The following is a 16,538-nucleotide window of genomic DNA, read 5'->3' on the forward strand; positions in this document are numbered from 1 at the left end:
CATTTCTTTTTTGCTCCTTTTTGGCTTTCAAAGCTTGAATGCAAAGCCGTATATTGTTTACTGTCACTGTTGTTGCACCAAACTCTTTGAATGAACAATGAAAGGAGTTGAATTTCAAAATGGTAGATGCTCTCACCTTTCTCTCCTGCTGTTTGGCTCGTCGGATCTTATTTCTGTTGTCCGCCATGACTGGGCGCAGTCCCCTGTCTGCCACTCTACAATACTTTCTGCTCATAATGATTCTTACTAGTGTGTTGCTGAAAGATGAGCATCTTTACTTTATATTACAGCTTTAGCCGTGCGACCCTATTGGAGGAAACAAGGACCAGATGATTGCATGCACAATGGTATTGTAGCTATGGTAACAGACCCAACAGGCATGAGGACGTGCACCTAATTGCTTGTACAAATTTTAAAAAGAGAGAGAGAGAGGGAGTAAGGAAAAGAGTGAGAGAGAGGGAGAAATATAAGTATTCAGTCAAATTGAATTGTTTCTTAGACGTCTTGCAGGCTTTTCAGCCATGAGAGGATTTGTTATTTAAACTTACACGTATGTGCTGTGTAAGGCGGTGGAAACAGCCCCGTTAATAAGCAAATGAATGCAAAGAAAAGAGAAGAGATGTGGGTGAACAGAATATTTGGAGAGAGAAAGAGAGATGATATTCCCTTTGTCATGCAGCTTAATCAGTTGCTTACCTTTCAAGTGGATTTCACACTTGCATGTCTGTTTGCGACCAGGGTCAAATCCGGCATACCCTTCGCACAATGACCAATTTTCCCTTCAAACTACACCAGCAGAGACCTGCAGCGTTGGCTGCCACTTCATCACATTTAATTTACACTATCTACGCTTAAAACTTACATTTAGGTTGCTCTATTTAAAAAAAACAAAAAACATATTTGTGCAAATCTGTCAAAATTACTATCACTTTGTTACTTTGTTCTTTTTCTCAACAAAATTCCAACCGCTTAGCTGTCCAAGTAACTTTACTGTGTATTGCTTTAACAGAGGTTAGTGCTCTTTTTATGTGATTTTCTACAAAAAACGGAGGAAACAATTATCTTTATTGAGGTAATCTAACATACTTCTGCACTTCTAAAGTTTATTTTATGGTTCTGCATGTATCTTCATTTCCATAAGTATTTGCCTATGCAGAGGGACTTACGCAACTTACGCAAACACGCTTGCATCCAGCTCTCCAAGGAACTAACAGTATGAAGCTCAGTCAATGAACGTGCGCTGACTGACTGAAAATTGGGCCATAACAGAAATGGGAGGAATAGAAGAGTTCACCACAAACAGTGGAAACACAAAAAAGCAAAAAGCACAGTTGGTTGCTACAGTGGATGCTTTTCCTTCTTTTTAACACTTCATTTCACATCAGCTTTTTGTATAACTTTGCTCTTCTCCATGGCCACTTGCTTGTGACAGTGACCCCCAGTGATGGGAAGCAGCTACAAAGTATCAACACGCAGCCAAAGATGGTTGCAATTACTGATAAGTCAAAGGAGCAATGTATTGACAGCATTTAGTAGAAGCCCTCAGGGATTAATGAAGGTCTGTTATCGTGATGGTGGTGCTAATGTGCATGCTCTGCATGTACATGGTTATTAAGGAAAACATCTCTAAGCGTTTTATGCATGGACAAGGAAAATAAGAGTCAACATCAGCTTTGACTGTGCATGCTTTTATCTAATTTTTAACTTCAGACTGTGCACAGTATTCTCGACAGCACTTTTCTACAGTTGACCACCTGATGTGCTACGATGTTCTTGACAGCACTTCCTTTGCATTTTTCATGGATGAAATGAAAACAGAAAATCCTTTCTTTAAAATAACTCGTGTTGACGTAGCCCTTTTTAAGGAACTATAAAAGATAGAAATAGCTACAGAGATGTCACCCATTGGTTTGTGAAGTCCCATTTTGAAGCCTTGAGATCAGCCTTTCCAGGAAAACAGATGTGATAAGAACAGGCGTGTCTGAAACATCACTTGCTCATTGGCTCATTGGCCATAGCTTGTTAGTAACAAGTCCTTAGCCAGAGAGTGGGGAGAAAATGCCACGGCATGACCAAAATTTCCAAAATAGATTTAGGTTTTTATTTAGTGTGACACAAAATAAGTTACTGAGTGCATAAACACAGCAGGGAAGTGTTTAACGGGCCAAACAGAAAAAAATATTTTCTGATAAAATTCTACAGGATCAGGAGTCTTTTTGCAATAATAGCCATCACCATCTAGAGGCACTTTTACATTGACTTCAAACTAATTCTATAAAACTAATTTTAAAGGCACCAAAGGCAATTGATTAGCTTTTCTGCCACAACAAAAAAAAAAGGTTAATAACTATATCGATCAAATCAAAACAAGAATGATAACTTTCTGGTTCGGTCGAATTTGTCAATTTGTTGGCTTTCTTTTATTCCATACTTTCTGCTAAAGTACAAGTGCAAACTTTAAACATAGTGCATACATGGTTAGCACTTGTGATCTCTGCAATATGAAAGAATATACAGGGAATTATTTTTTTATGAAATGAACAACTTTTTATCAAAACCAGTCTAGCGTGACTGCCATAAAAATGCTTAAAGATGTAAAATAGAAAAACAACCAGAAGGTTAGTGCAGACTATTTATTTTTATATTTATTTATTGTCCACTTACTGTCAGTTACCAGAACTCAGACAAAGCAAATGTGCTTCAGTCTAGAGGAAAAAAAAATCTTGTCTGTTTACCACAAAAAATAAATAAATAAATAAATATTCTCATAGTTTCAGGGCAAAAGAGTATTCATTCACAGGCAGCATAGCAAAATAGGATTTCTCACAGCAACAGACCAATAAATAATTAAACAGACTGCTACAGTGATACTACTTATTCTCTCAGGGAGTAAGATACTTGGTGTTTCCTTCATAAAGAAGAATGCACACTGTAATCTTACACTGGAAAATATTCTATTTCTCAGGTTGTAATGTTGCAGGGGTTTATGATTTGAAAAAGAAGACCAGGGAAAAAATCATCTATGAGCTATAAAATAAACCACAGGCCCTTTGAGCAGTTTGAAATCCTTTTGATTCAATGCTGGATACTTATCTGGTTTTATTGTAGAAACCTGCCCGTAAGACAGTTACAGTCTGCTCAATAAAAGTTCATCTTAAGAGCATGCAATCCAAATCAAATCACATAATTCCCTAGATGGGAACTGTAGTTCAACAGTCACCTTTGTTAAATACTTGAGAAACTTAAAAAAATCTCACAGTCTGAAAAAATATATTAGTATATTAATAAATGTAACACTCTTGTTTTTAAGTACTTTGCTATTTATTTTAGATGAAAGTTTGCTGCTTTGGTCTACTAAAGCACAGAAAGAAACTGGCACGTTTCAAGGCACTCTGAATTCAATTTACCTGTGTGTTTTTATTCCACAGAAAGCCAATTTTCAGTCTGTAGTGCTGTATGTGCTATAAGCAGGTCAAGGTGAGTACTCTACATCTGCAGTTTCCACTGCTAACACACTCCCACTGGAAATGAGTCTTATTCATTTTTCAAACAGCCTCTAGCATATCTGATAAAATAAAATATAAAAAGCAGCTCGGCCAAGCATTCATCTTTGATGTTTTGCAAAGAAATACTGTGGAAAGCTGCAGTCTGATTTCATGCATATTGTATTCCTTGTATTCCTTAGCAACGAATTGCAAGCAGCTCACTGGTTTTTGTAGCTACTTCTCATTCATGTCCATCTCTGTCAATTCCATACTGACTAAAACAATAGGAGTGCACAAAATTGGATTCGATTTAGATTTGTTCTGATCATACATTTTCTGTAGCACCACTGTTAGGCCAAGCTGGGAAATACAATGTTTTTGAGTTCCTGAGCTTGCAGACATTATTTCAATCACTTACACTTTATACATTGTTTGATAACAGTTTTTTGTTTGTTTGTTTGTTTGTTTGTTTGTTTGTTTGTTTGTTTGTTTGTTTGTTTGTTTGTTTGTTTGTTTGTTTTAAGAAAAATAACTTTATCAATAAGATAATTATTTATATATAAGAAGGGTAAACCTTCAGGTAACATCATCTTTACTTTTGCTTGACCCCATTGCTTAAATTAGTTCAATTCTACATTGTGTACTGTTTTAGTTTTGCAGAGTGTAGCAACATCACCATTTCTAGTAGCTTTCAACAGAAACAAAGAGTAACAAAGAGTAACAACAACAGCAAACCTACCTTCTGTGTAGCTCTCTGTTGCTAACACTAGTCATAGGAGAGCAGAGACCTCTGCCTGCCAAAGATTACAAACCGATCTTGTTTTCATGGAGTAGAGAACAGTGCCCTCTTGTGGCCAAATGTCGACAATACATTTGTACCGATTGCATGTTTTATCTCAGCAGCATAATGGCGCCTGTCTCGTGGGAAAAAGACCTGAAGTAGCAGCTCTCCACAATAAGTCATGGAATATAAACTCACAATGAAACTACAGCTATTCTTATAACTATTAAATGATATCTTGATGACGAACACAGCGCAGGCGCGGTGGCCAAGTGGTAAGGCGTCGGTCTCGTAAACCGAAGATCGCGGGTTCGAACCCCGTCCGTGCCTTTTGTAGTATTAATTACTTTTAAACGTTAACTTTTGTGAGAGTATTTGCATTTGGGACCTTTTTCATTATTTTTCAAACAGTATATAGCTAGAAAATTAGCCACTGTAATCCAGGATGTTGAATACTTGCATTAATGTCTTGTCATACATTGAAAATACTGTACAAATAATACTTGGCTTGAGCTTGATAACTAAAAAAATATGTTTTTTTGTCATTTATAAACTAAAATCGCAGTTCAACATTATGAAATTTGAAATTCTGTACCCCATATCTGCTCAATAATTCTCAATGAAACACATGTTGGTCACATAGCACTGTGATCAGCTCTGAGACAGAATTAAATTCAATTTGTTACAAAATGTATTCAGAATCCACCCTCTTTCCTATATAGATAAAAGGTCCATAAATATTTGGACATGTTGTTTACATCACCACGGCAAATTTTAAATGAAACAATCGAGGTGTGCATATTTTCATCTATTTCAAATAATGCATTGATGAAAGTATTGTATTGAATGTTTAAGAATTTAAATACATATTTTTCAAAAAGGTTTTGATATTTGACTGACAAATGAGACCTGGTACTTTGTAATTCCATTACAAGCAGATAAAAGGTACTTGGCATCTGTTCATGGGAACAGGTCGTGCAATCAAATTCTTAATTATAAAAGACTATACTTACATATCGCGTAAGCAACCCAAGAGTTTCTAAGGACAGAGAAACAGGATATTCTTCAATAGTCAAGCCAGTCACTTGGTCTGAACTCAATATCACATTGTTCTCATGTACTGAAGACAAAACCAAAGACAAAGGCAGAGAGAGCAACAAACAAGCAGCAACTGCGGGAGGCTGGAGTAAAGGCCTAGCAGAGCATCTCAAGGAAGTAAATGCAGCATTTAGTCAAGTCTATGGATTCTACATTTCAGACAGTCATTGAGTACTTATATATAGCCCGTTATATTTAAAATTATATTAGCTTGTCCAGTTACTTTTGAGCATTCAAAAATGTATAAAGGCTCAAAAGTAACTGGACAAGGTGTGATGTCTCTATGTGTATAGAGACATCACACCTTCTAATTTGAATTTTGGGATAAGATCAAATTACTGGCGCAATCAGTATCATGAGAACTCATTTCAATGCAAGGCATAACTGCAAAGAGCCATGGATGAAGATTACATGGAAATGGAAAAATCTGTAGTAGATTTGCATATTTACCCATGTGTTTAAACAGCTCTAGCAGAGATCCACATTTTCTTATTGAACACTATTATGACATCACGAGTGTACATTTTATTCCCCAAAAACATTTCATTAGCTCAAAAATATATATTTGTATTTTTTATGCTCTGCAAACATACCACTGATGGTAGACTAGTGCAGTTTCCTGGGTAACGCTTCGTGTTGCAGCATCAATGATTCATATCTGGTTCATGTTGCATTGCAATCACGTTCTGTGTGCTGAAGTGACCCTTTGTGAAATGAGAGGTGATAGAAGGAAAACAACTGGAAAATGCTGCAGTGCTTTGCAAAAGCTTTAATCAGTGATGTTGACAACACACCGCTGACGGCTGATTTTCAGACTCTGGCTACAATCACTGAGACTCAGTGCTACACTTCCTTGGTCCTAAATCAGCACCTTTGTCACTAAAAAATATCACATGGCAAATTCACTGGTTCTGGAGGGTTTTCTTGTCATGATTGTGAAGTGGAAATGTCTTTTTGACTCTATGAGCAGAAGTTTTCAGGAACATGTTTACGACAAATTTTCTAAGATGAGTTTTTACTTACATCCATCCAAGTATATAATGCTGTGGGCGTTTTTTCCATCCTAAGATTTGTTGCCTTCAACCTTGTGCTTAATGCTTTTAATTCAAGATTCAGCTCAAGATCTATACTAGTCACCCAAGATGACATATACCAGCATGTACGCATAATGACACAGTCTCACCTTAGTGCCTATGAGATCAGAAAAGCAATTATCGCCTTCAAAATAGCTTTGGCTTTCACAGCAGCTTTTAAAATCCTAATATAGTAAGTAAGATACTACAACCAAGACACTTAGTAAGCTCAAATAGCCTCTGGACTGCCTAATGACAGATGTTTATCGCTTTTCCCTCTAGAGTTTTCCGTCACAGGTGGAGGCTGTGTGGAGAAACATGGAGGAAAATACTTTGAAAATGCGTCTTCACACAGAATCACAGAGTCATTCATTAGTTTAAAAGGGCTGAGTCAGGGCTGTATTTCCAAATATAAAAAGTGCCACCCCAAGCTGAAACTTGAATAAATTCAGCTACTTGTTGCTTATATAATGACACATGGTATTTAAGTAGCAGGTTGTTATTACAAAGGGACTGTTAAGATTTCTACAGATTCTACTTTTCCCTAATTATAAACATTATTATTTTTGTGAATAATCCATGTGAAGAGCTGTATCATCTCTGTAATAGAATCCCTTTGAATTCATTTTCTGCCCTCTGCAATTTAAGCCTTAGAAAGAAGAAAAACACCACAAATGGAGTATAACAGGAGTAAAACAGGAGGAGGAGAACAAAGGAATCAGTAGCACGTGGCAGACTGGCAGCAGGTCTAGGCTGCGCTCACATTGATTTCCTTGTGGGCTGTATACTCTGCTTTCAAAAGAGATTTTTATACAGTGAAGGCAAGAGAAAGTGACCCATTCAACCTGCTCTTACATTCGGATCTCAGTTGGTAATTGTATTATGGAAATCAAAGTCCTTCAGTATCATCACTGAATTAGATGAATACAAAATCATCTGACATAGCATGTGGATAGCCTCCAGTCTAGCAAGGCATATCCACATATTTGTTTGTTGTTTATGTTTTGCGCCCTTTAAGCCAGACTTCACTGCGTGCCGTCTGGCTCTCCGTTGGGGACCCAAACAGTTGATTAAAGAATGCAATTAGCATGGAGCAGATTCTGTCAGCTCTCCTTTGGGGATTTAAATGCTATGAGTCGATGCACGATTTCTTCAAGAGGACCACATTGCTCTGCAAGATGCTAATATAGGGTCAGCTAAGACCAGGTTTTGCATTTGTATGCGCTAAAGGAAACATTATTTTCGGCAGTTTAAATGTAATGACTACCTAAAACTTACAGTGTATCTAAAATGTGTTTTAAAGAGAAACGGAATAAAATGTTTGTTCTTCAGAAACTTATAATGGCTAAAAGTGTTATTTTTACATATTTATTCATATTCATTCACCGTCTGTAGCAACCAGACCAGTGCGACCGAAGCTTTTCATAGTATTTATCTTTTCATTTTTACAGATGAAAAGGAAAAGGAAAAAATAAAGAAGAAGAGTGGAATTTTGAGTCACTTTGTCTGCCATGCGGTGGATAGAGATGACTTCTTTAACCTCAGAGTTTACACATGGCCAAGCCTGGACACAATCACACAAGTGTTTTTGGGCTGTGACCCAGATTCTTAATTCCAGTCCGGGACTTTGGGTGGAGCACTTTGGCGTCATCTCCCATTTCAGCCCACACAACTGAACTGCACTAATTCAAAGAAAACGTGTTTCCTATGTGAATTCCCTGACCAAGCTTACAGAAGTGTAATATCAGATAACATCAGATCAAGTAACGTTGAAGAAAGCTTTGGCTACTTTGATTACTGGCTGAGATACTCTTTACTGGACATCAGAGAGGAAATAAAGTTTTACCCCTTTTATCTAAAATTGGTCCCAAAACCAGAACACCAGTTGTGGATCCAAGAGAACATAAAACATTAATGCTTTTTAGTTAATATACTTTATTGAGTCAGTGACATGTTACTGATCATTATGAAGCACTAACAAGAGCTTTGTTTGGATGTGTAAAGATGCCTGCATAGCTGTGGATGTGGCTCCATCTACAGGTGAATATCAAATGTGTCAGTGTATTTACATATAGCCTCCTGTTATGAAGAGGGCTGAAGATGTAAAAAAAAAAAAAAAAAGTTTCTTTATTTCAGCGACTAAAGGAAACCATTGAAGAAACAATAAGATTCTGCAAGCAAAGTTTCCTAATGGCAACCCAGACAAAATCACCTGAGATCACCTTTAACCCTTATGAAAAGAAAAATTTAAAATTAAATATGTAAATCTTTTAATCAGTAACCTGTGTGGTATGCAGATGTGTGTACTTGTGGTAGGTACATTAATTAAGAAATAAAGCACGCAATATTCTAACAATCTCAAATTAGCTGGAGGAGAGAAATAAAAAGACTGAGTCACTATATACCTTAGATGAACAATCAAATCACAGACCAAATATTGCCGCAGCTGAGTCATTCTCCTAACCGCGAATCCAGGAAGTGGATATAGAGGCTTCAGGCCGTTGCACATGCAAAATCATTTGGTAGCTATTTAGGGATTATGAGGTAATCTGTACACATCATAGGAAAACACATGCAACTGTGACCATATTTTAAAACCTTAAAAGGAAGTAAACATGCAAGAGGTTTCAAATTTTTTTTTCAGTAATAAATACAAAAATAAAATTTGGCGCTGCTGCTGAGACTTTTCCCTCACTGGCTTTGGAAAAAAGTGGAGGAAGTCGTGTCAGAGCAGATTTTAAATATAAAGAAAACAACCCTCACCATTAGCTCAAGTGTGGGGAGTTTTTTTTTTTTTAACTCCAGTAAATGAAATCCAGTCAAAAACACACCCAAAGCATAGAGTCAGCTTCACTGTTATGAAGCAGGCACTCCACTTCACAGTTCAGTAACACATGCTAGCCAATAAAAGTACTATTGTTAGGTCTGAGTATTTGATTGTTCCCTCTATTTGACTCGAGAAAGAAAATAGGTGGTGTTCATTTACTGTAATACGTTTTGTGTTTTTTATTAAAACAATTTCTGCAAAAGCAGAGTGACTGACTTACTGTAACGCTGCGTATATTAAAAGAAAAGGCACATAAGACACATAAAGATGTATTTATTGTGTCAGTAAATATTGCATGTAGGATGCTCATGGCCACATAGAAAATCTGGCCATAGTGCATATTTCCGAATGAAAGGTGCTTTTCTCAAACATTTGGCAGCATCTCTGTCACACTTGCACAGCAGCTTTTCGCATTGGTCCTTCAAATTATCTGCAATGAAGAACAGGATTTTCACTCATTTTCAGTCAATTTTTCATTAACATTGTGAATCTCTTTTTACGTTTGCTGTTTCATAGCTACGTACACAAACATTTGGAGAACTCCAGCTATATTTTTGTTTCATTTTTAGCAGTTTGTCTATAATTAGAGAAGTTCAGTAACCAGTTATAAATACCATTTGGGTCATGTTTAAACCTAATAATGTACAGTGCTTAATAAATTTAGCAGACCAACACTCGAAGTAAGGTTTATGACACAGCTGACCTAAATTAACACTCTTGGTAATCACCAAAATCATTTTTTATATATTTCTGTCATGGTTAATCTGCCAGTAAGTGCAAGTTCTTTAGTCAAAACTAGATTTTTTATGTGAAAATATAATTATTGCTGTTATCCACGAAATTCCAAGTTTACTGTTATACAAAAACCATGTTATTATTTTTTGATTCAGATGCCAAATTACAGTTATTTCTAAACAGAAAAAAATTTAGTGAATGAATAATATGCTTGATTCATTTCTGACCTCTAGGAGAAACCCAGTGTGCTAGGTATAAAAACATGAATTCAGTTTCCTATTTGCCTAATAAAAAACAAAACAATTTTAAGATAAGACAGGATTTTGACAGATTTCTAAAATATTTGTTTTGTCTTGTTTTTTTTTGGGGGGGGGGGGGGGGGGGGGGTTTGACAGCTGGTCTTTTTGATAAGCAAATACTGTGCTTTATGCCATTAAGATATCCTGGATAAATCCTTCTTTTCTCCAATCAACTGTCTTCTTATTTGCTTTCTGTGTTTCACTATGGGAAAGCATGAGCAGCCTCATCCTTTCTGTGGCATAAACATGAAGGTGCAGGTGCCCACATGGCAGTTAAGCTGATTATAAGAGTGAGTGATCAAGGGCGATGACCATCTGACCACCAATTTCAAAATAAAATGAATAAATAACAGCGCTGCAATGTCAGTAATGGTCTCCGCTGGGGCATTCCTTTCAAAATTGTGTGCTTCTGCCACTGTTTGTCAGTAAGATTACACTAAAGCTATCTGTCTGCCTTTTGTGAATCCATCTAGGAGACATTGAGGGGTAGCAAAGGAAGATTTTATATTGGTACTGATCTCAATCTCAGTACAATTGGACTTAGTGAAGAACATCCTAAAATTCAAAGCCATGGAATTAATAAGAGCATCAGCTGTTTTAACTTTAAATCATGGATCGCAAAAAGAAAAACAAAAGAATGATAGAAATCGCAATACCACACTCAGCTGTCTTGTCCTCACAGGTCCACCGATACTGACTCAATTTTGTATAGCAGCCAAGACGTTCTGCATCTCCATAACAGCAATCATGTCTGTGGCAGCACCTGCACACAGACAGATTAACAACATGATAAATCCATTATTTTGAAAACTGAACTCGGCCCGATCTCAATCTAGGAAAGGCAGGGTAAAGAAAACAGTAGGTGGGTGGTTGCAAGGCTGTGGTTTAAATCACACCAGGACTATTTAAAAGGCAGGGCAGGATCACCACATGAGTTTTCACAACAGATAGTTAGGAGTTAACTGGCTTGAGGGGGTGAGATGTCTTGTGGTTAAGAAGGAAAAGAAGGAGACGGTAATTAGGATTTGGGTGTGGAATTTTTGGAGTAAGTATTGGACCGTGTGAGTCTGCTGAATTTACACAGCATTCCCTCCTTCCATCCCGTCGCACTGCATTTGTGGTTCACTCGACTCATTCAGAAGCGGAAACTATGCGTACACATCAGGATGTGGATAGACTGGGAAGAACCAACGGCATTTAGGAGGAGAAAATAATATGTACACATTATTTCCTCCTCCTGCGACGAAAGGCTAAACTTGACCTAAGTACTTGGAAGGATATTTTTTGCGAAGTGTAATGCCTAGGTTGGTTATATATAGTGTCAGCTGACTGTTTACATTTTGGAGTGCGCTATCTTCAGGTGACCAGATATACTATCCTCACCAATTTGTATTTTCTTCTGTCAGGTTCTTAAGGGAATGTGATAATAAATGCTGCCTCACCAGTCTGCCCTGTCCTTGGGCCAGCCTTGGCCGCCCAGACCACAGTAGCATCCGTACACCATATAAGCCAAAGCAGATCTCCCGGTGCTGCATTTGATTGCTCCTGCCAACTCAAGTAACCCTCGCTTTGTCCGCTGCGATCTGCGTGTTGCCGCAGAGGCCACAGTCACTGCAAAGAGACACAAACAACACAAGAGAAGGAAAGAAGTTATCTCTCTGTCCCTACACCGGTCCATGTACTATATATGCTTTAGTGATTTGGTATGCAACACAATCTTGATAAAATTATACATTAAAGAGTTGCAAAGACGTTTGTGCTGCTATTTGCTGGCTTTATATTGTAAAATGTATCTGCAAATTGGATTTAGGATATAAGAAACTTTCTGTAGCTGGAATTGAAATGTTCAGATGTCCGTTGCAATAGGTAACAGTACTCAGAGGACTGACTTTCCTGTTACTCTCCCTGAACACCATACCTAAGGCTTAAAATCACAGACAAGCACATACTATTTTACAGCAAAATCAACACAATTTGCTCCATTTCAAGTGCTCACTGAATCACTGTTCTTGTGTAAACACAGGTAGTTTTCCCCTCAAACATGCACTGACTACCTCTTGAAATAACTTCTTAAGCGTGTAGTTTTCACTATGCTTCCCTGTGGAGCTCTCTTTTAAAGTAAATAATCACCTTACCAGATAGCAGGAGAAGTATCCGATAAAATACTGCCATGGCATGCAACAGGTAGTTAAAAATCTCATCTGTAAGTGCTCTTCACTTCCACCCTCTGAGTGTAACATTGAAAGGAGTGGAGAGCTTTTTATAGATGCTGTTTGAATAATCTCCTGAGCGTAACTATTGGCTGGAGGCTAATCCAGTGTTTGTGAATCTATGCTCCCCCTAGTGCTTTATTGAAGTTGGATCAATGTTTGTGTTTTTCTTTCGTTTTAGCATTAACACTGCAATATTGAGAAAACAAAATGTTCTGTTTTTAGATTTTCTAGAGGTGTAAGATGAGTCGAAGTTTTATGGAAAGACACATATTATTGTTATTATCGTTATTATAAGAATTTTAAACATAGAAAAAAAGATTTTCAGCTTTTTTGGGGGGTTGACAGTGACATATAATCATTATTACATTCCCCTCCTTTGCCTTTGGAAAGCAATACCACCCACTCACTCAGAACATAGGGAGCATCAGGGGCTGCTAGGTGGGAAAGGTTTTAAGTCTACCGTAATATGTTAGCACTCGATCTCAGACAAAGAAAAAATTGTCCCTAGACCCTCTGAAAGGGTTTTTTTTTCTAATTGGATGAATTGCATCCACAAACCAAACCAAACCAAAGCAGTAATGTGTTATAAAAGCAATGATGTTTTTATGTCTTTTTTCCCTGTTCCCTCTTTTTCCCTCTTGTCAAATGTCTTCTATCTGTAATAACAAATATGGCCGTTACTGCACTGGGTTGGATAGTGATGTTAAGTGCTTCTGACAGTGTTTTAAAAATCTTAGACCAGTATGTTATTAAAGCTGGGCATGACCAAAACATGTGGGTCAAGTGTTCTGACACCTGTTGTAACTTGCATATCTTACTCACTTCACCGAAGTGAGTGTGATGTAAGATTTTGAACTGTCTTATACTTCATTTGGCACAGGAAGAGCTGTAATTCGGGCATTATAGAGCACTATTTTCAGCTTTTTAAATGTTCTGTCTCCATACAATAGTAAATAAAAACTAATAAAATATTTGTTCTTGGAGAATAAAAGTATGTCTTAGATCAGCTCCAGCACTCCCAACCCACTGAACCTACATGTTCCAAATGAGTTCAAACTTTTTAAACTTAAACAGTCATTTCAATACTATTGAAGAGTCATTGTATAGTCCACTCATACTTATGCATTTGTGTTAGTATTTGTAAGCTAAACCTGGACATTTTGGCCATATTCCATAATTTCAATATTTTTCCTGAACAATTCGAGTTTTTGTTGCCAGATGATCTACCAATGTATAATAGGATCATTATCCAATCATTTTCTATTTTCAGCTGGCTATTTTAAATGTATTGTTTGGAGTTATTCAGCTAATTGTTTTCTATTTATTTATTGCTTTTAGATCAATTTTACACTGCCACAATCTTCCTGTCCACTGGTGACTCATTTTTCTTTTTAATCAACTTGTGCTTTACAGTACATTTCTAATGTTTTTCTGATTCAGCCATAACAAAAAAGAAAGAAAGAAAGAAAAGAAAAGAAAATCCCCCCTTAGCTGTTAACACACCTGACCTGCAAACTGCTAAAACCTCTGCCTTTTCTTAACAGTGTTCACACTTGGTGGTGATCAGTTATTAAGTGCATTTGATTAGCAGCACCTGGCTGCTATTTCGCCTCCTAATTCTTATGGAAGGGTGTACTTAGTTTTTCACACATTACTTCTGCATTTTGGCTCAGTTTTTGCTCAATAAATAACGATTTTGTGTAATGAGTCATGTTTTGTAGTTTCCTAATTTTAAGGACCCAGTTATTTTTATTTAATCCTGACATGTAAAAATGTAGAACTGAAAGAGGGTGTGCTTTCTTTTTACTATGACACTATCTGTTTTATTTTTTTAAACGCCACACAATTGCAACTTTTCAACTATCCCTTGGAAACTACAAAAGCACCATCTAAGTTACAATTACCCTTGGCTGAGAATCACCGTCTTAAGGTATAGAAGCTTTCAAACAGCACATCATTATTCATACGTCTCCACTTCTTCACAACAATTGCAACCAGACAAGCTAATTACGGTCATTAAACCCTAATAATATACCTTTTCTTCCTTAATTATAAAGAGATGTGCTCATGTGTCTCATCTGTCACTCTTCTTTTTCTAAATAAACAATTCAGTGAGGAGAACAGAAGAGGCTTTCACTGCTTAAAACTCTCAGCATATATTGCAGCTATCATTATTGTCTGTTTGATTTACAGAGCAGCACTTCAAGTGTCTAACTTCTGAAATTGTTTCAATGACAAATTTCAAGCCCGATTTGAAAATGGCACTGTGTTGTATCACTGCTTCTCATCTTTTTTATTATGTTTTTCTGAGAGTATTTTTCCAGATCTGTCACACTTGACTCTGTCGTCATCAATAATGTGCCAATGTCGGGGAAGCTAAATCATAAAAAGGATAGCTAAGACATACAGTATTCTTCACTTCTTTTGTGATTCGGCTCCTCGGGGATGCTTCTGCACAATATGAGATAAGCGCCTCCTCCTGGCAGTTATTACACCTGGCAGACTGCTTCCTGAGGCACACATCCTTCAGTTCTTGTTTATCCGATCAGCCTTATCTCAACGTAGCCATTGCCACAAAATATCCAGCCAGCAGTAGGATCCCATCAGGCTCAATGCACACTGCTGAAGATGTTAATGTTAAACATGAGCAAACTACAAATGTAAAATGAGTCAAATAGCACTAAGCACAATGGTGACATTCAGTGTGTTGCTTCTTCTTCTTTCTTTCTTTCTTTTTTTTTTTTTATCATAAAACTCCCTAAAACTGGAAGCAATACTAATACATGAACAGCATTTCATCCTGGTTCAGACATTACAGTTTACCCAGTTAGGACAAACCTGGGTTTGTTTGATGAATGACTAGATGTTACTGTGAGTTACTAAACTGGTGTTATAATGAATTTGACATTTTAGTCATCATTTAGAAACTGCAGAAAGATGAAGGCACTTTTGAAGGTTTCCATGGTACCAGAGGATTACTGGCTTTTTACTGTTATTTAACAAAGAAAATGTCTTAAATGTTAAATATTTAAATGTGCGCTGTCTGCCCTGCTGACAACCTGTGGTCAAAATTTCCTGAATTCTCCAACTGAGTTTGGAAGGGAAAAAGAAGCAAATAACAGGTTGTGTGCTTGCTCAAAAAGATCTGTGCAGCTATGTCTTTTTTTTTTTTTTAATCAACCAACACTTAATATATACACACTAAAACCACTTTATGTCCTTATCACACACACTTTATGTGTGTGTATATATATATATATATATATATATATATATATATACACACACACACACACACACACACACACACACACACACACACACACACACATATTGGTGTACTACTTGTGGTCAAAACTTCCTGAATTTCCTGTATATATTATCACATCCTCTTCCTTTACAAAAACAGAATAATTAGTGTGTTGTGCAGACTTTGTTAGTAAAGTAACTTCGAGCTTGGTTTGTTTATAAGTGTGAAGCTCAATGTGAAGCAGTGGACCACTAGTAGTTATTTTTTCTTTTTTTCATTTACAGAGTAACATATTTTTTAAACTGCTTTTTAGTCTTCTTCTTCTTCTTTGAAGTTGTTCCCATCCTATCCCTAATGTCCTCCTCTGTTACACCAATCATCTACATGTCTTCTTTTACCACTTCCATGAATCTCTGTGCTTATCTTCTTTTCCTCCTGCCTGGCAGCTCCATATACAATGTCCTTTGTTCAATATATAACCACCATCCCTCCACTCCACATGTCCAGAGTACCCCAACCTTGCCTCTCCAACTTTGTCTCCAAATCACTCAACTTGAGCTGTTTGCAGGTTGCTCCGAGAAAAAGTGAACCTTATTTTACCTCTATCACATGAAAGTCTCTTATGGGCTCCTCCCTCTAGTTTTTGAGCCACACTTCTATTTTTAAATGCTCTGTGTGCTGATAAATTCAAGGAGGAAACGCGCTGTCAAAGAAAGATTTGCACAAGGGTTGATGGAGAGGAGCTGTGGATGCCTCGGGCTCAGCGGTCTGAAATGT

The 16,538-nt window shown here is 37.1% G+C and overlaps 2 protein-coding genes and 1 non-coding gene across 5 annotated transcripts in view; 1 reads left to right on the forward strand and 2 right to left on the reverse strand.

The window, feature by feature from the left end:
* axin1 (axin 1) overlaps positions 1 to 288 on the reverse strand; it is a 29,988-nt gene extending 29,700 nt beyond the window's left edge. For all 3 annotated transcript variants that reach the window (XM_026164477.1, XM_026164476.1, XM_026164472.1), the window contains exon 1: positions 137 to 288. The gene's annotated coding sequence lies outside the window, so the exon portion shown is untranslated. The remainder of the gene's footprint in view (positions 1 to 136) is intronic.
* A 4,236-nt stretch (positions 289 to 4,524) lies between these two features.
* Positions 4,525 to 4,596, forward strand: trnat-cgu (transfer RNA threonine (anticodon CGU)). Its single transcript has one exon. It is a non-coding gene; the product is annotated as a tRNA-Thr (tRNA).
* A 3,285-nt stretch (positions 4,597 to 7,881) lies between these two features.
* Positions 7,882 to 12,555, reverse strand: pla2g10 (phospholipase A2 group X). The gene is made up of 4 exons (XM_026163671.1): positions 12,434 to 12,555; positions 11,741 to 11,909; positions 10,955 to 11,061; positions 7,882 to 9,694 (listed from the first exon to the last, which is right to left on the reverse strand). The coding sequence occupies exons 1-4, from the start codon at positions 12,468 to 12,470 to the stop codon at positions 9,546 to 9,548; spliced, it is 462 nt and encodes a 153-aa protein (XP_026019456.1). The 5' UTR covers positions 12,471 to 12,555; the 3' UTR covers positions 7,882 to 9,545.
* Between the last annotated feature and the right edge of the window lie 3,983 nt (positions 12,556 to 16,538).

The sequence above is a fragment of the Astatotilapia calliptera genome, chromosome 4 (genome assembly GCF_900246225.1).
Source record: "Astatotilapia calliptera chromosome 4, fAstCal1.2, whole genome shotgun sequence".
Taxonomy (NCBI): Eukaryota; Metazoa; Chordata; class Actinopteri; order Cichliformes; family Cichlidae; genus Astatotilapia; species Astatotilapia calliptera.